The sequence below is a fragment of the Polypterus senegalus genome, chromosome 11 (assembly GCF_016835505.1).
Source record: "Polypterus senegalus isolate Bchr_013 chromosome 11, ASM1683550v1, whole genome shotgun sequence".
In the NCBI taxonomy this organism is placed as follows: Eukaryota; Metazoa; Chordata; class Cladistia; order Polypteriformes; family Polypteridae; genus Polypterus; species Polypterus senegalus.
Window position 1 is genome coordinate 103,799,171 of NC_053164.1, and position 25,692 is coordinate 103,824,862.

The window sequence follows — 25,692 nt, forward strand, 5'->3', positions numbered from 1 at the left end:
GGATAAGCGGAAAAGGATGGATGGATGGATAACCTTTCACTGAGACTATAATTTACTAGGGTGACAAGACATGACAGGGACAGTCATGATTTCATGTTATGCGTCCGGATGACCCCCCGCGATAGGTGAAAATCCGCGAAGTAGAAACCATATGTTTGTATGGTTATTTGTATATATTTTAAGCCCTTAGAAACTCTCCCACACTGTTTATAAATATTCTCCGCACAGTTATACAGTAAACCCTCGTTTATCGCGGTTAATCCTCTCCAGACAGATAAATGAATTTCCACAAAGTAGGATTATTTATTTATAAATCTAATATTTTCGCAGTTAGAGCACTGAAAACATGTTTATGACCTTCTAAATACGTTTTTTAACATTATTAGAGCCCTCTAGACATGAAATAACACCCTTTAGTCAAAAGTTTTAACTGTGCTCCATGACAAGACAGAGATGACAGTTCTTTCTCACAATTAAAAGAATGCAGACATATCTTCCTCTTCAAGTTGCGCGTCAAGAGCGGAGAATGTCAGAGAGAGAGAGTAAAGTAAACAATTAAAAATCAATAGGGTTGTTGCGCTTCTAAGTATGCAAGCACCGCGATAAAGCGGCACAATGATCAATGTGAAGGTAGCCTTTCAGCATTTTTTAGAGGAGCCTCCGTATCTTCTAAGCAAACAGCCTCTGTGCAAACAGCCCCTCTGCTCACACCCCCTCCGTCAGGAGCAGAGAATGTTAGAGAGAGTGAGAGAGACAGAGAAAAGCAAACAATGAAAAATCAATACGGGCTGTTAGAGCTTTTAAGTGTGCGAGGCACCGTGCGGGAAGCATATCGTATATCATTGAGGAGTTTTGTTTAATACGTAATGCATGCTCTGATTGGGTAGCTTCTCAGCCATCCGCCAATAGCGTCCCTTGTATGAAATCAGCTGGGCAAAGAAACTGTGGAAGCATGTACCATAAATTGAAAGACCCATTGTCCGCAGAAATCCTTGAACCAGCGAAAAATCTGTGATATATATTTAGATATGGTTACATTTAAAATCCACGATGGAGTGAAGCCACGAAAGTCGAAGCGTGATATAGTGAGGGATTACTGTACTGTGAGTGCTGTGCAGAGTGGAGGCAGAACCTCTGCATTTTTTTTCCCAGTTTATTCTGGGGTTCATCAGGGGTGTGTTATTGCTCCTACTCTGTTCAGTGCATGGACTGGCTATTGAGAAAGGTTGTGGGGTACAGAGGCTGTTGGGCATCTGTTGGTGAAGAGACAGATTCACTGATCTTAACTTTGCCGACAATGCTATGAACTTCACAGAGTCAGTGGAGGCTTTGATCACGGCTCTCAAGAGATTAAGTGAGAAGTCTGAGTGACTGGGCTTGTGTGTGTCCAGGATAAAAACCAAGGTCCAGGCCTTTAATTACCTCATGTTAATATGTTTACTTACCTCGGCAGCAACATTCATGTCTCTGGTGACTCTTCCTATGAAGTCAGTAGACAGATTGGGAGAGCATGGGCGATCATTAGGTCGCTGGAAAGTGGTGTGTAGCGCTCTCGATATCTATGCAGAATGTCCAAGTCTTTAGAGTCCTGGTGCTTCCTGTTTTGCTATATGGTTGCAAAACATGGACGGTATTCAGTGACCTTATATGAAGACTGGACTCCTTTGGTACTGTGTCAGTTTAGAGATTCCTTGGGTACCACTGGTTTGACTTTGTGTTAAATGAGCAGTTGCTCATGGAGTCCCAAATGAGGCATATTACCTGCATTGTGGGGGAGCGTCAGTTACGACACTATGGCCAATTGGTGTGATTCCCCAAGGGTGATCCCCTCACAGAATCGTCATTGTTGAGCAGCCGAGTGGCTGGACTAGGCCAATGGGACACCCGCGCCTTCTTACCTAGCAAAATATTACCTTACACAGTACCCTTCTTCTCATACCTTCACCTTCTAGCCTCTTTTCCTTTTGCTCTTTGATCTCTTGCCAACACTCATACTTCTGATTGCAGGCTCTGAGGTTGTTTGAATGTAAGTGGCTTTTAAAATCTAGCCAGGAGCTACATCCAGGGAAGACCCAGAGATAAGAAGTTATGAATGAGCTAAGGAACCCCTGAAGCACTACACCTAGAATTCCCTGTAGTAACCCCAGGCAACCATGCAACTTTAGGCCCATAACATTCTTCAAAGGCCAAATCAACCCAGGTCACCTGTCTACTAATAGGATGAGACGAGATCCACATTTAATCAACCAGATCTCCTGTTAAACCAAATGGCTTGGGGGAAAGCTTCTAGTCCATGCTCCATTGCCTGCCATGATTCACCCCATAAATAATTAATTCTGTGATGTATTCTCCTATGAAATTCTACAAGCTCATTTTGGTGTTGAGACTGGCATTTTTTTCCATTGCCCTTGCTACTAAGATATTTTATGGCACAACTCCCATCTTAAGCAACACTAATTGGTCTGCAAGTGTAGTCTGCACCAAATGTCCCTTGACAATGCATAAATCAGTAATGGACAATAACAGTAGGAGTCTGGTTACAGAAATATCACCCAGCTGCCAACATGTTTCCTCTGAGAAATGTTAATCAGCTGCTGTAGTTTTGTCTAAAGTAATACAGAGCAAGTGACAATTACTAACCAAAAACAATGAGTTCTACTATGTTAGGAAATGTTGACTGTTTGTGACCGATATTATGTGCTGCAATTAGGAAACATTTATGTTCCCCAGAGACTTAATGCTTATTGCCGTTAGAAACATTGCAATGAATTAGTCTCTTAATTTTTGTGTATGTGGCTGTAATGATTCATATTGATTTCTTGCACTAATTCCCTTGAGTATTAATTAAGGATTAATTATAAAATCCTTACATGAGTCAATGTTGTCTTATGTTCCTTGTCTGCAGTGCTGTTTTTGTTCCTAGGCTTTTACAAAGTATTTCATTGTTACTTATGGAAAATTGAACTGCATACAAATATTGATTTTAAACAGTTATTATTAAATATACAGTATTTATATGCTCCAAAGAAACAGATACAAAGCAAATTTTCATAATTCCCATGAAACAATTCAATCTGTTAGAACTAACATTTTTAAATTTATTAGAGCTGCCAAAAATGAATGCTTTTCCCTTGGTTAAATCGATGCATGAGTCACCGAAGCTGTGACTCATAGGTTTTAGGAAAGCTACTTCAGTCCTAGCATCTGATTATAAAATCCCAAGTGCATCTAAACATGTGTGAAAAAGTATCTGAAGGACTAATAACCAGCAGGAACCACAGCCAACAAAACTGACCTCTGACTATGCACAGTATTCAGTCAATCAATTGATCCTGTACCACCATTAACATTATGCATCATCAAATGGTGCTTAGCAAGCAGAAGGCATAACAAAATGGTATCAAATACAGAAATGGAGAAGGATAATGTAGCATACCATTCACAATAGAAAATCACCACCATCAAATATCAGGGAGTCTCGTAAGTGCCATATATTGAATCTGACAGATTTGTAAAAGCATGTATCAAAAAGAGTGATAGAACTGCCGAATAAATTAATAAATAAGTGAACATTACAGTAGTGTTAGTCACAGTGGCCAAACAAGGTAAATTCATAAATGATGGGCTAGACAAAGTAACAGTACAGGATAAATTATTGATTTTTGGCTGACACCTTCAAAAGTAGCAGCCCAAGTGATTATAGCATGGCATGTTTTAGTAACAGATCTATCTTGACAGCATTAAAATAGGCAGAAAAAAACAGGTTGGTGTACACTCTGGATCTGAGCACTGATACAGATGGAACCTCACAAGCTGACCTAGGGAGAGACTAGCAGGGAGAAGAATTTAGAAAGCTGATTAGTGCTTGGTCAGAGTTCAGAATATTTCAAATATCTAACAGGTTTATAAGGTGTAAACAGTGTAGATAAGTATACTAGAATATTGGAGTAAATACCAGTAGCTTAATTTTGGAAGTAATTATTGTAATGTGTGTGGTAGCCGGCCCGTCACAGACAGGCGGACACGTTGACGTCACCCAACACACGTTTATTATACATATTTACAAGAATAAAGTGCACCTCAAATCCCACAAAATCCTGGCAACAACACAAATGCCTTCATTTCTCTTCATGCTGCCTCCTTGCCTCCTCCCAGACCTTGTCTTCCTCACTCCCAACTCCAGCCCCTGAATGGAGGGAGGCGGCCCCTTTTATAAGCACCCGGATGTGCTCCAGGTGTGCTCCGGCAATCTCCCACTGACACGCCCCAGTGTGGCGGAAGTGCCAGCTGTATCCCCGGAAGCACTCCGGGTGTCCCTGCACGTCTTTCCCCGAGCACTTCCAGGTGTGGCTGCAGTGCTGAAGTCCAGGGTGCCCCCTGGCAGTCCCCATGGGCCCCTACAGGGTCGAGCTTCAAAGAACCCTGAGGTGGGCGTACGCCCTCTTCCGGTCCCCCAAGGTGTCCCAGCCGGGTCGCCCCGCCAGCCATCTGCCACAGTGCGCCACCGCCAGCGAATACCCGTCGGGCGGACCAGCTCATCCCACGAGGGCAGCTCATCCCCGAAGTGAGTCCTACTACTTGTCAAGGGTCCAATCCGCACCCTGTAACTTGCTTCTTCAGCACCCTCTCTGAGGTCTTCGTGCCCCTCCGGTTGGAGCTACTCGCACCCTCGTAGCCTCCGCCAGCTGTGGCAGCACCGCATCACCAGCAAAGAGCCATCCAGCCAGGTGGCCTGTCCCGTGAGGGCAGGTCCCCAAAAAAGCAGGTCCTACTGCGCATCCAGGGTCCGGCCCTGCAAGACAAAGAGACACAGGGACAGAGCCGCGGCCTGGACACCCTCTCCTGGTGTCCCTCCGTGCCACACACTGATAACGCTCCCCCCTCCGACCGGCACCCCGCGACTTGCAAGACATAACTGGAAGAGACAGAGCTTTGGTGTCTGATGTTGCCTTAACAGGACTCATTCTGATAGCTTAGATAGAGAGAACTTTATGTGCCCCAATGAGGAAAACTGGCTTTTTATAGAAGCAATAGATAGATAAATAGATGGATAGATTCTAAACACACGCCAGAATGACTAAAAAAGAAGAAAATTAAATAGAAAGAAAATGTATTTTACAGTCACAGTGAGGCGATTTGCAAATGTATTGCTATTGACATAAAGGACCCCCAGTAGCGTTTCTTGACACACTTCTGCTGAATGATTTGTTGGCTGAATGTACTCATTGTTAATGTCATAGAGAGGATGTGCAGCATTGTTCATGGTGGCAATCAGTTTTGTTTTATTTCTCTCCTTCACTACCACCTCCAGTTCAGAGTGCATCCCATAACTGTGCCTGCCATTTTAATTAGCTTGCTGATTCAGTGGTCCTCTCTTCAGGTAATGTTACCAGCCAAGCACACCACAGTGCAGAAAATTACAGTGGCCTGTACAGAGATGTCACCAACCCACATTAATATATAGTTCCTTTGTGTTATGACACCAGTCCAATATGTCATCCGTGTGGATCCCCAAAGACCCCCAAGTACAACCTCTACGTCCACTCACTGAATAGTGACCACACAGAGAGGCTCTTTGGTGTGGTGAAATTCAATAATCAGTTCCTTGGTTTGCTGATGTTAAGTTGCAGACAATTCTTTCTGCACCAAGAAAGTTCTCCAAAAGACTCCTACCCTCTGTCTCAGCCCCCTTTATCAATACACTACGTAAGTGCAGAATCATCTGAAATTTCCTGCATGTGACCTGACCTGGTGTTAAATTTATAGTCTGAGGTAAACAGAGTGAAGACACACGGAGACAGTACTGTTCCTTGTGGAGCTCTAGTGAGGGCCTCCCAAACTGTGGACTGCCGGACAGACAGTCAATTTTCTTTGCGCTTACCCCTTATTATGGATGGCTGGATGGTATTAAATGCATTAGAGAAATTGAAAAACATAATCCTTACAGTGCACACCTATTCACATTGGACTAATACGGAGAGAATTAGTACACAAAGAAAAAAGACAACTTTTATTATGTTCTTAAATTTTTAAGTGCATAAATGTTTTGCTGTTTTATTTGTCTTCACATTGTTGTATTTATTCATGTTTTTTATTGGATTTTGCGCTAAATTTGTCCTTTTCAGTTGTGTGCAAACCAAAGGTTAATAACGCTCATTTCTAATGGAATCACCAATAGTTCACAAATTGCTGACTATCAGTTTAATAAAACTGAAAAATATAGTCGCTTGCATATATTTATTGTAAAAGGGTATAAAACCATTATGAGATGTTGAACATTCAATTTAAAAAATGTTTAGTAATCATGAAGTACTTTATCACTTTTATTGATTAATGATCTGAAATCCTTATTACATATTCGTTTTCTAATTATGTGTCTCAGAAAACGGTAGGACCTTTACCCTAATAGGTATTTTTTATTTTATTTAAATTATTGCTCCTTCATAGTAATGTGGTTACAAATATGGCCCCAAAATACAGTCTTAATATTTGCCTAATTTTCTTTATTTGTACTATTTTTTGCAGGACAGACAATAAAGTTTATTCCAAATGGCTCATTATATTATGTTTTGTGTTTCTAATAAAAGAGTGGGCTCTAACATACTCAGAGGGTGTAATATTGCATGTGTTCAAATGTGATTAAGTAAATCAGACAGTTCTTTAAGTCTAAATATCATGTGAAATGTAAGGTATTAGATTAGCAATAGTTGTTTTTGTACTATTGTCTTTTTTGCTTTAATTGCAAACGCAAAAAAAAAAACTTCTGCTATTTAAAAGTAGCCATGGTTGTCTGTGCTCAGTCAGCTGTCAGTTCATATACAAATTGAGCCCCCACATCCCATTCTGTTTTAGAATGAAATAACTTCAGAGTCAGACCTGAGTATACAGTGTAAACAGACCTCACATGGTAGTTGGCCTTCCTCTAAAAATGACTTTTTTTATGAACAATTGCTCAGCCTAACTACATTTCAGAAGAGTCTCTATCTCTGAAACTAGACTTGAATAATGACATCTAACTCTTTGTACTTTTCTAATAATAAAAAAGAATACAGTCCAAACAATAACAAAAAAGAATTCCTTTAAATTATGGCAAGATCATACCTTTTATACAGTCACATTTCTGCACTATACGCCAGTGGGTCACAGTACTAACAAATGTTGTGCAATTAAGTAATACAGAGAAAAAACATTTGTTCTAGTATTACTGTATGTCAAATTGTCTTCCTGCTGTGGGTGCTGCAAGTCTGCTGCTGGCTGAGGGACTTGACCAATTGGCCCTGCAGTGTCCTGTACATTAGATCTTTGGGTTTGTGTATGTGCCCAGTTTCGGTAGCTAACCCGTGTGGCTGGGTCCCCCATCCCTTATTATCTGTGACCTAGGTGGATGCCTATTTCACCTTAATGGTGATGTTGGGCCCCTCATGTATCCCCAGAACTTTCCAGTTTAACGATGTGACTTGAAGGTCACTGATTGTATTCAAATGAGGGCCACCTGTTGTTGCTGTTGTTGTGTTTTTTTAAATTTTTGACTTTGCACGTGTTGTTCAGACTTTTCATAGTCAAAGTCATTCAGGACATGCCAGCAAAGAGGTGTGAAAATACCACTACCATTTTTTCACTTAACGAAAGAAAGGAAATCAATATCATTCACAAGATATTATTTTGCCTCCTGATTTTCACCCATTGCTGAAATGTGAAACAGCCACCAAGGAAGCCCACATGTGCTCCTTTCCCTTTGTGGAAAAGATATCATGCTCCTGCTTCAAGAACATGCAGAATTCTGGTGTAGAAAGACCAAATATGTATGTGGAAAATCATCTTTCAATTGTTTGTTGGTCTTCTGCTATCCAGCAAACACCCGGCCGCACGTAATTAGCACTGTTATTGAAAATGCATGGTGCAGTTCAAGTCACACAGTGTGTTTTAGTCTGCATATTCTTTCAATTTAAATGTGAGTTGTGTTATGTCAGCAAACTGACTGGATTTGGGATGTGACCGGGAGAACAGACAAGTAACAGAAAAACATTCAAAACTAGAAGATCAAAGACGCAGGCATCAAAGCCAAAATGAGAGACAAAAATCGTGGTCAAAAATACAGGGCAGAAAAGTCAGAACCAGGATAAAATTACAAAAAAATACAGTCCTGATGATGAGAACAAAAGATACCCGCGATCTTAAGAAATACAAAATTGTAGATTAAACGGTCCAATTTTTTTACTCCACTGGAAAATTTCAAAAGTAAATATGATAACCATACTCAGGAGCCTCAAAACACCTAAAACAAATGTTTGATTACTGCAAATCCATTCATAAAAACATATAATGGAATAAAAATAGAAATAAATAAATAGATTTTCCTGCTCACGAGGCTGTTTGTGAGGCTCTTACATTTTATATTAATGGTATATAAATGTACATGACTGTATTTAGACAGATAAAGAGGGAGAAAAAGAGTGTTTTTACACAACACCACTCCTTGGATTGGTGGAGAATTACTATTATCTGAGCCCTTAAACTCTCTCCCAAGCACTCATGTGTGACAATTTATATGTATATAATGCAAAGTTGACTGACTCATTCATTCACTCACTCACTTTTCAACAAAAACACTATTTCCCATTTAGTTAAAACACTCAACTGAAAGAATTCTATCTCACCACTTTTTAGTCATTGGGTAACTGATGTTATATATTATCTAAAATTGGAAAAAAATCAAATTCTCACTTAGAGGATCTGTACAAATTTTTTTCAAAACCTGGCAGGATCTGATCAATAAAATTTTAGAATAAGCATTTAAAGCAAAACTCAAGGAAAAAGCAAACCTTGATGTTTTGCAAGTGCTGTTTTTTTTCTGTTGGCCACCAGTACTCTTAGATGCTGCGGTCACCCAAGGAATAACTGGTCAGTACAATCACAGCTCTCTGGGGTGCCAAGCCCATTCTCTTGCAAAAATACACAAATATTGCACAATGGTGTTTAACAATTGTATATGCTTCTCCTCATAAGGCTTTTTTCAGTCAGCTAGTGGAGCTCCTCTCCTTGGTTGCTTTTGTCATAAGGGTGGTCTCAAACTTACTGTATAGCCCTGGGAGCAGAAGGCGCAGAGTTAGTTGCCCTCAATGGGCAGTCTTTCCCTGCTGCAGAATAAAGAACAGACAAAGTAACTGGCAGAAGCGGCACCCTGTCTCTTCTTGGGGTGGTATCACATACCTGTGAAGAACTTGGAAGGTGACCCTCTGACACACATACGTGACAATGCGTACCAGCTCTCATTTTGGTTATCAGTTCCTCTCTGTTGACCTACAGCCCCCAGTTGCAAGCACTGTAAATTGACCCTCCTCTTACCTCCACTCTTTAAAACTTAAAACTACTCTTTGACCACAGTCTTGCAAGTGTCAAGGGATGAACATAAGTCTTTCTTAGTGACCCTTGAATTTCTAATGAGAAGTTACAGAAAATCTGTTGCAACAGTCGATGCTAATGTTCTGTTCTCTTCATTCTTCACTTTGATACTTCAGTGTAACATAGGATATCAGAACTTATGTATATCCGGTTCAAGTACTGCTTTGTATATACATTCATATCTGACAGTTGTAAATGGGCACTACATACAACTGACAAAAAAAACACAAAAAGAAATACTTAAGTGAACTGTTTAAACAAACGAAAATCATGAACATCTAATAATTATATATATATATATATATATATATATCTATACTAATAAACGGCAAAGCCCTCACTGACTCACTCACTGACTGACTGACTGACTGATTCATCACTAATTCTCCAACTTCCCGTGTAGGTAGAAGGCTGAAATTTGGCAGGTTCATTCCTTACAGCTTCCTTACAAAAGTTGGGCAGGTTTCATATCGAAATTCTACGCGTAATGGTCATAACTGGAAGCTGTTTTTCTCCATTTACTGTAATGGAGATGAGCTTGAAACCCGTGGGGGCGGAGTTTCGTGTGACATCATCACGCCTTCCACGTAATCACACAGTACGTAGAAAACCAGGAAGAGGCCCAAAAAGCGCTGAAGAAAACATGCATTATATAATTAAAGGCAGCGAAACAATAAGAAGCGAGCGAGTGACATATACAACCATATTCATGAGTTCTGCTACTTCGGAAACAAAGCACAATGTAAACCTAAACTTTAAATTAAGTTCATAGACAGGCTGCCGCTGGCGTTTGTAATTTAGTGCCTACCCATATAAGGCCGTCCGTCAGCAGCAATCCAATAGCAAACTGCCACGGGTAAATATTCACGGGTGAAGGACTGTCCTTATGCAGAGGAAAATGAGATGGTCAGGGTGGTGTTTGGCACAAACTCAGCGAAACTGCGAGAGAAAGTTTTAAGTGCCGGGACTTCGGTAACATTAGATACAGCCATGGACATAGCACGACATGGCACCAGCACAGCTGGGAAACTTCGATGCATGTACACCGAGCGGCTCACGTGAACTGACGCAGTGCACAGACAAAAGCCAACAGTTCCAAAGAGCTGAACAAAAACGAATTACACAATTGAAAAGGCAGCAAAAAATATGAAGCGTCTGATACATACAAGCATATTCATAAATGCAGCTACTGTGGAAACAAAGCACACGGTGGAAAAAGTCAATGTCCCGCTAAAGGAAGACAGTGTAAAAAAAAAAACCCGTGCATGCAGTGTGTCGGGTCTCAGATAAAGAAGAAGACGAGCTGTTTATTGATGCAGTAAGAAACGAATCAATGAATGAAACCTGTCATCTTTACAACGATTGACAAACACGGAATGTAACTTGAACACAACACATCCTACAAATACGAACCTGATTGAAAGAAATAATGATAATCAAATCCTTGATGACAGCAACACTCAGTAAAACTCACAAAACAATTACTGTATATTGACAGTCATGTTACGTTATTTTTAAAATGTTCCCTTTTCTTTATCATAGCTTCTTTAACACACTACGCTCCACTGATACGCGGGTATATATATATGTATATATATACCCGGTTCTACATACTCGAATAATGGATACTTTATTCGCCATCAATGATTGTTTTGGTAAAGCCATACTCAGTGTATTCATTAGATGAACGGTAAAAAAGTAAGAGCGAGGGGAGGATGACTTATTGAGGGATGCAAGCAAAACCACAATAGCACGCGGGCTCGATGTACGAAAAAATATATCTTTTCAAGTTCTATTTACTCCATATGTGTCAAACTCAAAGGCCGCAGGCAACATCCGGCCCGGCGTGTAATTATATCCTGCCCGAGATCATTTTATATACTGTATTATTGTTATTAATGGCCCGGGGATATGAAGCACTGGTAACACAATAAACTACAGATCCCATAATGCAGCGCTTCAGCTGCCTTGCCGAACACTTACCGCGTCCACGCCGTCTCTTCAGTCTTTTCCTTACTTTGCGAAGGAAGCAGCTTTCTCAGAGCTTCTGCACTGTTTTATAAACGAACGATATATAAGAAAGTCCTTTTTCCTTGCTTCGCCAACGAAGCAGCCTTTTTATTTAATCCACGGGTTCTCCGCTGTTTCATTGTTCATTTATTACGATTTTTATAGTTATTGTGTAGGTTTTATTTAATTCACGGGTTCTCTTCTGTGTTCACTGCGGTGTCTTCTTTCGTTTACGAGCTTTGCCAAGGAAGCAGCTTTCTCACAGCTTCTGCACTGTTTTAAAAACGAACGACATATAAGAAAGTGCTTTTTCCTTGCTTCACCAACGAAGCAAACTTTTTATTTAATTCACGGGTTCTCTTCTATTTTATTGTTCATTTGTTACGATTGTTAGTTATTGTGTAGGTTTTATTTAATCCACGGGTTCTCTTCTATGTTCACTGCGGTGTCTCCTTTCGTTTACGACCTTCGCCAAGGAAGCAGAAACTTACAACCACCGAAACTTTGTAACGGCACAAGACTTCAGGTCACATCTCTACAAAACAACCTAATTGAAGCAACTATATTTACTGGCAGTGCCTCAGCTGACACAGTTTTTATTCCTCTCATCCCCGTTATACCATCTAATCTCCCATTTCAATTCAAACGCGTTCAATTTCCAGTAAGGGTATTTTGCTAGTGTGTGTATATATATATATATATATACTAATAAAAGGCAAAGCCCTCACTCACTCACTCACTGACTCATCACTAATTCTCCAACTTCCCGTGTAGGTAGAAGGCTGAAATTTGGCAGGCTTATTCCTTACAGCTTACTTACAAAAGTTAAGCAGGTTTCATTTCGAAATTCTACACATAACGGTCATAACGGTCGACAACGTCCGCCATGTTGAACTTTCTTATTTATGGCCCTATCTTCACGAAATTTGGTAGGCGGCTTCCCTGCACTAACTGAAACCAATGTACATACTTATTTCGGTGGTATGATGCCACTGTCAGCCGCCATATTGAACTTTCCAACGTCACTAATTCTCCAACTTCCCGTGTAGGTAGAAGGCTAAAATTTGGCAGGCTCATTCCTTACAGCTTACTTACAAAAGTTAAGCAGGTTTCATTTCGAAATTCTACGCCTAACGGTCATAACGGTCAACAACGTCCGCCATGTTGAACTTTCTTATTTATGGCTCCATCTTCACGAAATTTGGTAGGTGGCTTCCCTGCGCTAACCAAAATCGATGTACGTACTTATTTCAGTGGTATGATGCCACTGTCGGCCGCCATATTGAAGTTTCCAATGTCACTAATTCTCCAACTGCCCGTGTAGGTAGAAGATTATATATATATATATAATTACTAGCAAAATACCAAGCGCTTAGCAGCGGTGAAGTACTGCATTCAAATTTTTATTAAAAGAAAATTAAACCTTTTTAAACTGTGGGACAATATGCCAATAATTATTTGTTAAGGATCTCTTTGTATACCACGTTGTGAGTTCGGCCCTCTGGTTGTAATATGACCAAGCTGTGCGCTGAGCTTACTCTTGAGCATGTAACGTACAGTTGGCCATGTGAACAGTAATCTTGTCTCAAATCTCACAGCTTGGATTGCTGCTGTCATAATCGGTTTGAGTTTCATGGTTTGTTTCAATTACGAAAGTATTTGTAGGACTCATGTTGAAGTGACATTCGGCATCTGTCAAGTGTTGTAAGCACACAACCGGTTTCATCGATAAAATCACATCCAGCTTTTGAGAGTTTAAACATTCATAAACATCAAAGTGTCCCCTACTCAAATCGTCACCTGTGAATCTAAGATGTTTAAGAGGCATTGGTGGTTGTCGAAAGGTGTAAAATATTTGGCCATTTCAGTACACTTGAAAGCGACAACTGAACAAATCAGCGGCAGCCATCAACTCACATGCAGATCCATAGGTGAAGGGCTTAAGTATTTCACTCTTCTAGTGCTCCTGTGTAATTTAATTATCTCCTGTACGTCATCAGTCCACACCTTGAACCTGTCCCAGTCATTCAATACATAAGACACAATGTTCCTCCGGATATCAAGAGTGAGCCTGATATGGCCGTGCAATATGTAACAAAGAGAATGGAAAAGGCAGGTGGTATCTCCGGGCATGGAAACCACTCGGTAAGTGACAGTTCTTTGATCGATAGAATTTCTTGAAGATGGGCCCATAAGTAACAAAGACTGTTGAAAAGTTCAATATGGCGGCCGACAGTGGCATCATACTACCGAAATAAGTATGTACATTGGTTTCAGTTAGTGGAGGGAAGCTGCCTACCAAATTTCGAGAAGATGGGGCCATAAATAAGAAAGTTCAACATGGCGGACGTTGTTGACCGTTATGACCATTACGCGTAGAATTTCAAAATGAAACCTGCTTAACTTTTGTAAGTAAGCTGTAAGGAATGAGCCTTGCAAATTTCAGCCTTCTACCTATACGGGAAGTTGGAGAATTAGTGATGTTGAAAAATTCAATATGGCGGCTGACAGTGGCGTCATACCACCGAAATAAGCACGTACATTGGTTTCGGTTAGCTAAGGGAAGCCACCTACCAAATTTCGTGAAGCTGGGGCCATAAATAAGAAAGTTCAATATGGCGGACGTTGTCGACCGCTATGACCGTTACGCGTAGAATTTTGAAATGAAACCTGCTTAACTTTTGTAAGTAAGCTGTAAGGAATGGGCCTGCCAAATTTCAGCCTTCTACCTACACGGGAAGTTGAAGAATTAGTGATGAGTCAGTCAGTGAGTGAGTGAGGGCTTTGCCTTTTATTAGTATAGATACTACACAGGAGCACTAGAAGAGTGAAATGCTTAAGCCCTTCACCTATGGATCTGCATGTGAGTTGACGGCTGCTGCTGAATTGTTTGGTTGTCGCTTTCAAGTGTACCGAAATGGCCAAATATTTTACACCTTCGACAACCGCCAATGCCTCTTAAACATCTTGGATTCACAGGTGATGATTTGAGTAGTGGACACTTTGTTTATTAATGTTTAAACTCTCAAAAGCTGGATGTGAAGTTATCGATGAAACCAGTTGTATACTTACAACTCTTGACAGTTGCTGAATGTCACTTCAACACAAGTCCTACAAATACTGTCGTAATTGAAACAAACCATGAATCTCAAACCGATTATGACAGCAGCAATCTAAGCTGTGAGATTTTAAACAAGATTACTGTTCACATGGCCAACTGTATGTTGCATGCTCAAGAGTAAGCTCAGCGCACAGCTTGGTCATATTACAACCGGAGGGCCGAACTCACAATGTGGCATACAAAGAGATCCTTAACAAATAATTATTGGTATATTTTCCCTCAGTTTAAAAAGGTTTAATTTTCTTCTTAATAAAAATTTTAAGGCAGTACTTCGCCGCTGCGAAGCGCGGGTATTTTGCTAGTATATATATATGATTACTTCTTTCAATTTCAAAAGAATACATTCTATAAAATTGTTTTCTGCAATGACTGTTGTCAAAAGCCAGGTCACAAGAATATCAGAAAAATGCAAGAATTAATCTAATGCAGGAATGTTTGACTCATGGACATTTGTGTATAGCATGTTCATAAATAAGTAGCTCCAGTGACCTAATAATATCATTATTATTACTTATTATTTAACTGATTCCCTTATCCAAGACAACTTACATTTGAGATACAATTGGTTATATTTCTTTTATTTTTCAAGTTGGAGCACAAGCAGATGAAATGCTCATGTTCACATAGTGTCAGTAGCGGGACTTGAACTCAAAACTTCAGCATTTAAAGTCCTAGATCCAAAGCCTTAACCAATATACTACACTGTCTGCCAATAATATTATCCCTTGTTTAAAAAACAAACTACAAATATCATATACAGAATACACCTAGCTACATAACTAATTCTGCTACTCCCAATTAACTAATGACACCCTTTGTCTTAAGAAATTTCTCAGGAAACCTGGGTAACACAGCTTGTATTATGTACTTGTGCATCTAATTCTTCTGTCCTGAGACATTTACAAGGTCCCATTATGCCGAACATATTAGTCCATTACTGGCTCACATGCAGGAAAACTAGAACAGTGTATAAGTAACACATAAACTGGTACAGTAGATTGTCTTTGGACTGTGAAGGAAATCCAGTGTTAACAAATGGAGAAGAATTAAGTTCCACACAAATTGTACCTGACGCAAGCTGTTTTCTTAAATAGCATCATCCACAGAATATACTATCACATCACAAACAAGGACATGTCTCAAAATAAACAAAGACTTTTTATTAAAACATTAAAAATAATAGCCATAGGGTACAACTGTAAAGAACAAACTGAACAGTTAACTTGAGCAGATTAACAGCCTGTAAACACTAAGGTAGGATCAGTTTAAGTACAGTTGATACAGAAGAATGTAATACAAATACAATTACAGTCATCTTGATTAATATGCAAGAAGGTAAAGATAATTCTTTACATGATATTTGAAATACTCCATCAACAAAGTTATGTGAACCGACCCCGAGACAAAAAAGAGAGAATTTCAGAGATTATGAGATAGAATTGGAATTGTAAGAAAGATGGGTGCTTTCATTTGAATGATTGTTTGTAAGATTCAGGTATCAATTTCTGGTAACGTGGTGTTGAAATGAACAGTTTTTTTTATTCAGAAGGAGAGTTTTGAACATACTGCTATATGGGCAGCCAGTGTATTTGAGCTTGAAGGTGGAAATGAGTCCGATGCATTTAGTAAATATGTCTGAATTAAAGGAAAAGACAAACTGTCTGACTCTGGCAGTATTTCTGAATTGGTAAAACAGTTTTTGATGAATGTAGCTATATGGTTTCAAAACTCATGGTGCTGTCAAGAATAACTTTAACACTGTTGGTAGGGACTAAAAGTTGGTGTTTGCAATAGATGCTATCCAGATTGCTTGTAAATAGGATTAGGAATATACAATTGTTTACATATGTTATTTAAACAGAATTGAGCTTGTCGAAGTCTGTTGAGCAGGCAGGAAAGATCTTCATGTACACCTGGATATCATCCTAATGAGAATCTGTGGCTCAGACGTAACATGCTGATACTGAAAAGAAATTGCCCATAAAATGAACTTTGAGAAATGCCACAAGGGAGAACCTACAGACATCTTGCTTAATTACCAAATAGATCTAAAGCATTATTCATTGAAAAAATGTTAACTTCAGTGGTATCATGACATTCTGATTATATATAATCCGGTCGATTTTATTATTTTCATTTTTTCAACTGTTGAGTAGCTTTATATGTCACCTCAAATGACATCAAGCCTACCAAAATCCTTTATCTGTTTTTAGTTTGCAAGTAAGAAGGAAAATAAAGAAGGTGGATGAATTATGTATATGTCAGTTTTATTGCTTTATGCAAGTATGCAGAGTCCAAGGTCTGTTTTAGTAACATCTTTTTTTATTCCTGCAGAGTCAACTTATCGTCATCAAGTAAATATTGATGATGAAGCAGTATCCATGGAAATACTAGACACAGCTGGTCAGGTAAGGCTATTTCTCTTAAATTTCTGCTTAAAGAGAGTTTAACTTTTAAACGTTATTAGGACTATGATAGATAGGATAGGACCCTCGTGACTGATAAAGAGCAAAGAAAGCCAAAATGATATAAAACAATGTCTTTATTCTAAGAACACAGAATGGTCTGTTCTCATGATTTGTTTAATGATCTTTTTTTAAGATATTTAAAGCAGCTCAAGAATAAAAACCATTAATAGTAGTACTTTGCTTTTATTGCCATTAACATAATTCTTTCAGTTTCAGAAATTCCAGACAACTTTTTCTCTTATTTTCTTTTTTTTTGTCCTTGTGTTTAGACAAGCTTCCCTATAATGAATTGCCACTATTTTGCAGACCTGAGTTTGCACCTAAATATATGCAGATAACAAAATAACAAAATTAAGTATAAATTAATAATTAACATCTGGTAACATAAAATAATTGTTTGCAATAGTTCACATTTTAATGTTAATACATTTAGAATGGTATTTGCATTACTTCATCACATCACAAATAAGATCACTGTAAAGATTCTGTCTCTAATTCTCTTTAATTCATTCTTTCCGTTCACATTCCATTGATCTCTCACATTTTAATTCTCCTAGAGGAACCTCTTCCTTGACATCATTACTGCCAGCTTTACATTGGCGCTTTGCCAAACATCCCTATTTCTCACTCTTTGGCTCTTGGAAATCCTCCTCCTATAATATGATACTCTTGGGATTCTCTGCATTGAGGATCAATGGGTCTTCTAAATATATTTTCAAGAACTGGACTTCATTCACCAAATTAGAGGGCAAATGGGTGTTTGAAATCTTTGACGTTGATAGCTTGTTTTATTCTCTTTTTTTAACATTTTATTCATTTTATTAAAATCAAATAACATTCTATACAAGCAAGTCAAGTTTGACAAAACTAGGTTCGAAACAAATCTATTCTCTTTTACATCTCTTTACTTGGTTCAGCAGTTGACTGTCCCTCTTTCTCTCTCTCTCATTGTTGTGGCTCCTGAGCTTTTTGTATCTTCCAATTCTGTAACAGGGTGTAGGGATAACATTTCCAAGGATTACTGTGAGAATTATGGAGACCAGGAGATATAATTCCAGGCAGAATTGTAAAGAGGGATAGGCAAAGTTCAAAACTGAATTGATAGAAAAACAAGACAAAACTCAAGGGTAAATCTAAAAGAAAAGTCTAGAGCAAAAGTACTTGGTCTACTTCAAACAAAGGTAACTACAGAAGAGAGGTTTTAGAGGTATTTTCTCCTCCGAGGGGTAAAGTTACGTGACAGCATAGCCATATTAATAGGGAGACTTTCACTAAAATTGGAATGCCACTCATGGTCACATGACATGTCACCATGCATCACGTAAACTAAAATGATGGTAACTTCCCAAATAAATGAGTAAAAACGCAACACAATGGATTCTACATGCTAAAAAAAAAGTTCAGCACCTAAAATTAAATATTTAGTGATGAGCGAATCCCTTTGGACTTTGGTGAAATTCCATGAAATATATTGAAGTCTATGGGGAAGCGAGAACTAAACTAGTTTTGGGTGTATTATAATGGTGCAACGGCATTTTAAGCTAGGGAAGCATCTGCTAACCATGCTGGGTTAATTACTGTGGATGACAAAGTGATCTGAGCTGTAAGACAGCGATAATAACCACTGCGTCATCATGCCTCAAACAACAAAACTCAGAGACAGAACGATAACCACAAGTAAAAAACAACAAATGGCCACAAACTATCAATAAGTAAATAAAACATACATAGATCATTGTGCACATCACAGTGTTTCAATATTAGGACATACATTGACCATGGTAAGGAGCTGCAGCTTGGGACGGCGCTGGACACAGATGGAATGTCTTTTTTGTTTCCCTAGTGTATGCACAGCTGGTAACATACAAGAAAAACTGACATTAGTGTCTGTTAAAGGTTGTCTGTCCTTGTGACATTTATTCCTATCAAAATTCAGATTTGGAGTACAAGTAATTTAATCAGACATTTATATGTTTAGAGAACTAGGTTTATTTTTTTCACACATTGAATGCATATCTGGTATTTTCCATGAATGCTAAATTCAAGAACTCTATCATTCATCTATTTTCTAAATCTTTTTTAACCTTTGTTGTTTTTTTCTATTGAGTTACCAGTATAAAACAAGAACCAACCCAGTATAGAATGGTGATCCATTGCAACATATATGGAATGTTGAATGTTTTGCAAATGATCTCAAGCCAGTTGCTTATTTAAAATCCTCTATATAGTTGTTAAACAAAATGACACACTGAAAAAGGTTTGGGGAAGCCACCCGTATATTACTCCTGGGTGCAAAAGGTTTAGAGCCAACACAGGATATTGTTTTGTTGAGTTCCTAGAATTAACTGAACTAGTTTGGCAAGATGGAGATTTTATAGTCTGTAAACCGGAAGTGACGCCAGTCTGGGCGCTGGAACAGGAAATGGCGTCTGTCTGGGCGCCGGAACAGGAAGTGACGTTAAATCAGGCAGGTTTTCCCGTATTTGGTCTGCAGAAATAACAGAAATAGGTAATCACCTCCACTTGGTCCATTTAGCTCGCTCCCAGTAGCACGTGTGTGACATATGTCTTTTAAAAAGAACCATACTTTAAACAAGAGAAGAAATTGGCAAGGTATGTTTAAATTGGTCTGTTATAAATTAAGAATGGCACTCAACAGATTCTGATCACTGGCTGACTGCTGACACTCTAGCACTAACATTATTTCATCTAGTGTAACACGTTATGTCCTCCTTTTATATATGTTACAGATTTAATAGTTTCCACAAACATGTGTCATCCATTTGCTTACTTATGCTTTGAATTGCTGTCTGATTAAATTTATTACCAAATTAGCCATAGTTAGAATATATAGGCATCATGGCTAAAGCAATAATCATATTGTTATGTCATGTGCAGTCTCCTACATATCAATTACAAAGGTTGTTTCCTTTTTACTACATGGTATAAAGACAGACACATTTATTAAAAATATACTGGTGATGTGTTTCTGTCTACATCATGTACTGTTTAAAAATAATTTTTGTATATTTTAAAAGCGTAATATGTTAAAGTGTAAATTATTTCATCAGTGCAACTTGTATTACACAGGTACAATGTTTTTTAATTCTTGCCTTAACATTTTTGGTGGAAATGTTATAATTACAACTTACCTCAAGCAATGTTTCAGTGCACTAAAAAAAAAAAAAAGATTTAGTTGATTTGATAGGAAAAAGGTCTTCCTATAAATCTCAATGGAAATAAAATTCTAACTTTTGTTGCTGAGTTGGTGATCTTTGATCCCAGGAGAAATGAAGAATGACAGACCTTCAGTCATCCTTTCCCCACACTGACATACACACTATAATAAAAAAAAATTGAGGACTGACAGCCTCACACTTAATTTTCAAGTGACTATCATCCGAAGCCCAACTCTGACCTTCATTGTCTTTGTTCTCAGGAAGTAATATTATTTAGTAAAAGCTGAATTTTTGTTAATCAGTAACAGTATATTTATAAACAAAAATGAATAAACTTTAAAAGGATAATGCATATAATTAGCATTTTAGTAGTTATATACATAACAGGTTTATTTTTTTAAATGCTGGCTCCACTTTGTTCTAAAATGCTTTCTAATATTAAAAAAAGCTTCTTATCAGTGCAGAGTGGTATAATCCACAGTTAAAAACAGCACATACTCTAAGTTATAACGTTGACAGAGGGCCAAGAACAGTACATACCTTTAATTAAAGTAATTCTGGACACATCCACACACAAACATACAGACCCAAGTTAGAGCTGCCATTTAGCATGTCTTTGAAATTTGGCAGAAGAAGAACAATACCCAAGAAGTCATGTAAATGAAATGTAAAATTCACACAGACAGAGACCAGACTAGGATTGAAGGGCAGTTTCCTTTAGCTGAGAGGCAGTGGCACAAACCACCATGCCACCATTTGTTAGTAGTTCCATGTACCTATAAGTTAAATGGCACTTTTAAGTTTGAGATTCAGCACATCCATAAATGACCATCTACTTCTGTTTTTTCACAAGTGTGGAGTAGCTGACATGTGTCAGGACTGGGCAGCTCAGGTGCCTGATCACCAACAGCTTACAGAAAAGAGTTGTAGTTGTTGTCTCAGTGGTGCCAGGACAACGGCCCCACCCTCAATGTCAGCAAAACCAAGGAGGTATTTATATATTTCAGGAAGCAGAAGACACTCCCATTTATAGTAGAGATTACATGTTAAGAGGGTCAACAGCTTAAAATTTCTTGGAGTGACCATCACTGACTACAGTGACTCTACTTTCTCAGACATCTGAGGAAAGCTCAGATTTCCCACATTTGTTATTACAAACTTCTACATGTGCACAGTAGAGTCCATCCTTATGGGCTACATCATATTCTGGTACTGCACCTGCTCGGCTCAAAATTGTAAAGCACAGCAGTGAGTGGTCAAGGTGGCACAGAATACTACTGGTGCCCAGCTGCCTTCTATTCAGTACATACAGTATATAATACAAGCTGCTTTAGAAAGGCAAACAGAATTATTAAAAATGTCTACCACACTGCACAGCTGCATTTCTCACTCCTTTTTCCTTACAAATGGTACAGGGCCATTGGTACTCACACCAGAAGATTCAGGGATAGTCACTGTCATAAAGATAAATCATTATAACAAATATTGTGTGATATACATATGTTGCAAGCAAGCTACATGCACTTTGTATGCGTGTGTGTTTGTCTTTTCGTTGGTATTTTATTATTGTCAGCTGTTCTACTCAGACATGCAGGTTAGAACTTCATTGTAGTATGTGCACATGACAATAAACTTGATCTTGGACTTGAAAAGTTTGGTTTTAGCATGTGGATAGAATATTCTGTGGAAGATCAGCCTTGACACAGACAGGCAGACACCAATTGTTCAAGCACTTCACACATTTATTACACTACTATTTACAAAAGTCACAGTCCTGCACACAACCCAGTGCCCGCGCACCACACACCCTCAAGTCCGGACTCCTCCCAAGTCCTGTCTTCGCCGCCTCCACTCCTCTCCTCCGAGCTTCGTCCTCTTCCACCCAGCTCCAGCTAATGACTGGAGGGAGGCGGCTCCTTTTATCTCCACCCGGACGGGTTCCAGGTGCCCCCTAATGAGCTTCCTGCAGCACTTCCTGGGGTGGTGGAAGTGCCACATGAGCACCCAGAAGCACTCCGGGTGTCCCTGGTAATACTTCCGCCAGCACCTCCGGGTGTGGCAGGAGTGCTGACGTCCAGGGCTTCACAATCTTCTGGTCGCCCCCTGACGGTGACCACAAGCCCCTATAAGGTTGAGCTTCAACCTTAGTTCCCATGGCCCCCATACAAACCAGGGTGGCTGCCCTCTCGTGGTCCAGGGGAGGCGTAGTCCTTCTTGGTTTTCCGGCTAGGCATAGCCCCCAGCTGCCCACCACAATGTGTTTCCATCAAATGAAATTCATTTATAATTAATTGGTAACTATCACATGGATTTCTTTGTATGCATCACATTTGTATTCTATCAACCAAGTTTTTAAATGTTTTTTTTTTTGGATTTTTAGTGTTTTCTTTCTGACACGTCAGGTCATTTTTATATCTGAGATTGTTTTCCTTTCCAAAGATTTCACCGAAATGATTTGTGGCCTTGCTTTTTTTCCAAAATATTTTATTAAAATATATTTATTCATGCTGAAAACACGCTGCTGTAAATTTGATCATAAATTTTGCCATTTGTGTCTCAACTATTTAAGTAAACAAGAAGCAACAGTGAATCCAACTGCTGAAGGGCTGGAAATCTTACCATGTGACTTAATTGACATGAAGCACAAAAGTGTTGTTTGAAGAATGATGGGCTTCTAATTAGAAATTGTGTTGGAGCAAAAACCTGCACCCACTAGGGTCCTCTCAGACCAATGTTGATTTGATTTAAAGATACTGTAGTATAGAAGTGTTTGGTTTCAATGTTGAACTACATAATTGGCCAATAAAAGTTTATATTTAGCCAAGGCTAAAAGATAGGTATTTGGGGTGTTTTGTATTCTCGCATTTCTTGGATAAGGTGACTGATTTTCTTTGTTCAACTCTTGAAGAAGTACTTTGGATAGGGCACTCTTTGAGCAATGATATGCTTAAAGATTAATTTAATAATTTGTGTAGAATATTCAATGACGATGGCATAAAAACACTTATCTAGCTTTGGAGAAAGTGTACTGATTGTGCTGTTCTATTGAAAAGCCCTGAGTTAAGCTCTGATATATTTTCGTATTTTTTATTTTTACCCTATCAATGGCAGGGTTTATATTTTTACTTACTGAGCAAATTTATTACCCTTATAATACAGAACTGTTATGTTTTACTTATTGCTGTAACAAGTCATTGGGCACCAGTTGTGCAGAAACTTGTTTGCTTCAGCAATATATTGATTTTGATTTTTCTATTACAGTGGAACCTCGTGTTCACGACCATAATTCGTTCCAGAACTTTGGTCGTAAACCGAGTTGGTCGTGAACCAAAGCAGTTTCCCCCAAAGGATTGTATGTAAATACAATTAATCCGTTCCAGACCGTAGGAACATTAGAACAAATCTGAAGTGTATTTAAAAACCAACCACAAGCAACCAAAAAATCAACAAGATCACGCTATTTTGGCCTTAAAGCCCGATCGCTGTAAACATTTTTTTTAAAATGAGTTTTAAGCACAGCAGAAATAAAGGAACATTAGAAAAAAGAGAAAAGTAACATTGCAACTAATCATGCTATGAACAACTCCATCTGTAAATGCTTTAATGAGTTTTAAGCACAAGGAAAAAAGCGAACATTTGAAAAAAGAGAAAAGTAACCTTGCAACAATTCACGCTACGAATTGAAAAATTAACTTTTGAAAAATCCGTAATACAAAAACCACCAAGAAAACTAACCTTGCATAAGTCGAGTTCTGACATGAAGAGGAGGAAGAGTCTGGCTCCACAATGGAGAGATGTTTTCCTTCAGGTGTTTTCTCTCTTGTGATTTCTTGGGTTTCTGGTGTTTTTAGCTGTTTAGCTGGTGGGAGAGAAAGCCTCATGCAGCCATTCCAAAAACAAAGACCTTGTGACCCAACCCTTCATGTTTGCCCTCCACATTCCTGGCAGTCTGGCTTTGTTTACATTATGCTGCTTGAAAGCACGAGGGTTCTCAAATTGGTAAATGAGTAAACTGGTAAACAGTTTTTCCACCTCTTCCAGCACTTGAAGCCTCTTCCTGGTTAACGCTGTACAGTAACTCCTTTTGCAATATCAGCTGCTTTAATACAGTAGATTCTTTCTGCTTTGGAATAGTCAAAAACGTACATTTTGACTTCTTGTACTCGGCAGCAAGATCAGTAACACGAATGCCACGCTCAAACTTTTCAGTAATTTCTTTCTTTACTTCCATTTCAATTTTCTTCAAAACTTTCTTCTCACCACTCTTCACTTGCTTAGAAGCCATAGTTAACTGCAAAAGCACAAGAAATACTGTAGAGCACAAAGAGAGCACAAGTAAAGCACGCACATCTGACTGAGAACAATGAACAGGGAGTGGCTCTACTTAAATGAACCAGCTAGGCAGGCAGGCACGCGGCTCCCCTCCCCCCCTGTCAGTAGCAGGAAGGCAGGCAGGCAAGCAGTGCAGCAATCTCCTCCTCCCCCTCCCCAGCAGGCAAGCAGACACGTGGCTAGCTCTATTTCTCTCTCTCTCTCTCTCTCCCTCAGTAGCAGGCAGGCACTTCTGACTGAGAACAATGCAACATGTGCGGAAATCATCGGCGCGCACAAACCGAAAGGGAAACTGGCTTTGTTTGTATACCGAGTGTGTGGTCGTGAACCGAGGCAAAAGTTTGGCAAACTTTTTGGTCGTGAACCGAGGTGCCACTGTATTTTTAAATGTTACAGCCATTTAAGGTATTGCTTGCTAATACAGAAGTATTTATCAAATTTGCCACTTTTCTATATAATGCACAACTGGGATTTCTATTTTCACCTGTAAATTAGCAGGCCAGATCAAGAACTTTCTTTCTTATAGTTTTTAACATCTTCAGTCCAAGCTGCTTTATAAAGCTAAAATGTAGCTATTTTTCATTGTAAGCCACAAGGAGGCGTACTGCCACCCTAACCCCCGACACAGACAGGCAGGACTTAGGCTCACTCAACACCTTTGTTTATTTACAGTTTGTGCACACATCACCAACACCGCAACACACAGCCCATTCCCTTCCTTGCCGCCAGTCCTTCCACCTCCACTCCTTCCTCTCAACTCTGGCCTCTGAATGGTGGGACTGGCCCCTTTTTATACGGGAGGTGCCTAACGAGCTTCTTCCGGCCACACTTATGGGTGTGTCAGAAATGTGGCCAAATAAGGCCCTGAAAAGGTTCATGCGCCCCCTAACGGTGGTCACAGGTCCCAACAGTTGCACTATGCCATTTTCTAAGCCTGTTTAATCCTGAGCAGAGTTGTGGAGAGATTGGAGCCTATTCCAGCTAGTATTGGGTGCATGGCAGGGACAACCCCCTGGATGGGGTGCCAGTCCATTGCAGGGTGAACGCACTCACACACACGCACATGCCACACATTTAGCATCACCAGTCCATCTAATTAAATTGAGATGCTGAGTATAGTAGGGGAGATGCTACTATATTAAACCTCCATGTCTTTAACCCCAAATGACTCTCAATCTTA

The 25,692-nt window shown here is 39.2% G+C and overlaps 1 protein-coding gene across 1 annotated transcript in view; it reads left to right on the forward strand.

The window, feature by feature from the left end:
* The window catches only part of rerg (RAS-like, estrogen-regulated, growth inhibitor), a 279,191-nt gene that overhangs the window by 248,503 nt on the left and 4,996 nt on the right, over positions 1-25,692 (forward strand). The window contains exon 4 of the mRNA XM_039769411.1: positions 16,868-16,941. Within this exon, the coding sequence (XP_039625345.1) occupies positions 16,868-16,941 (74 nt within the window). The remainder of the gene's footprint in view (positions 1-16,867; positions 16,942-25,692) is intronic.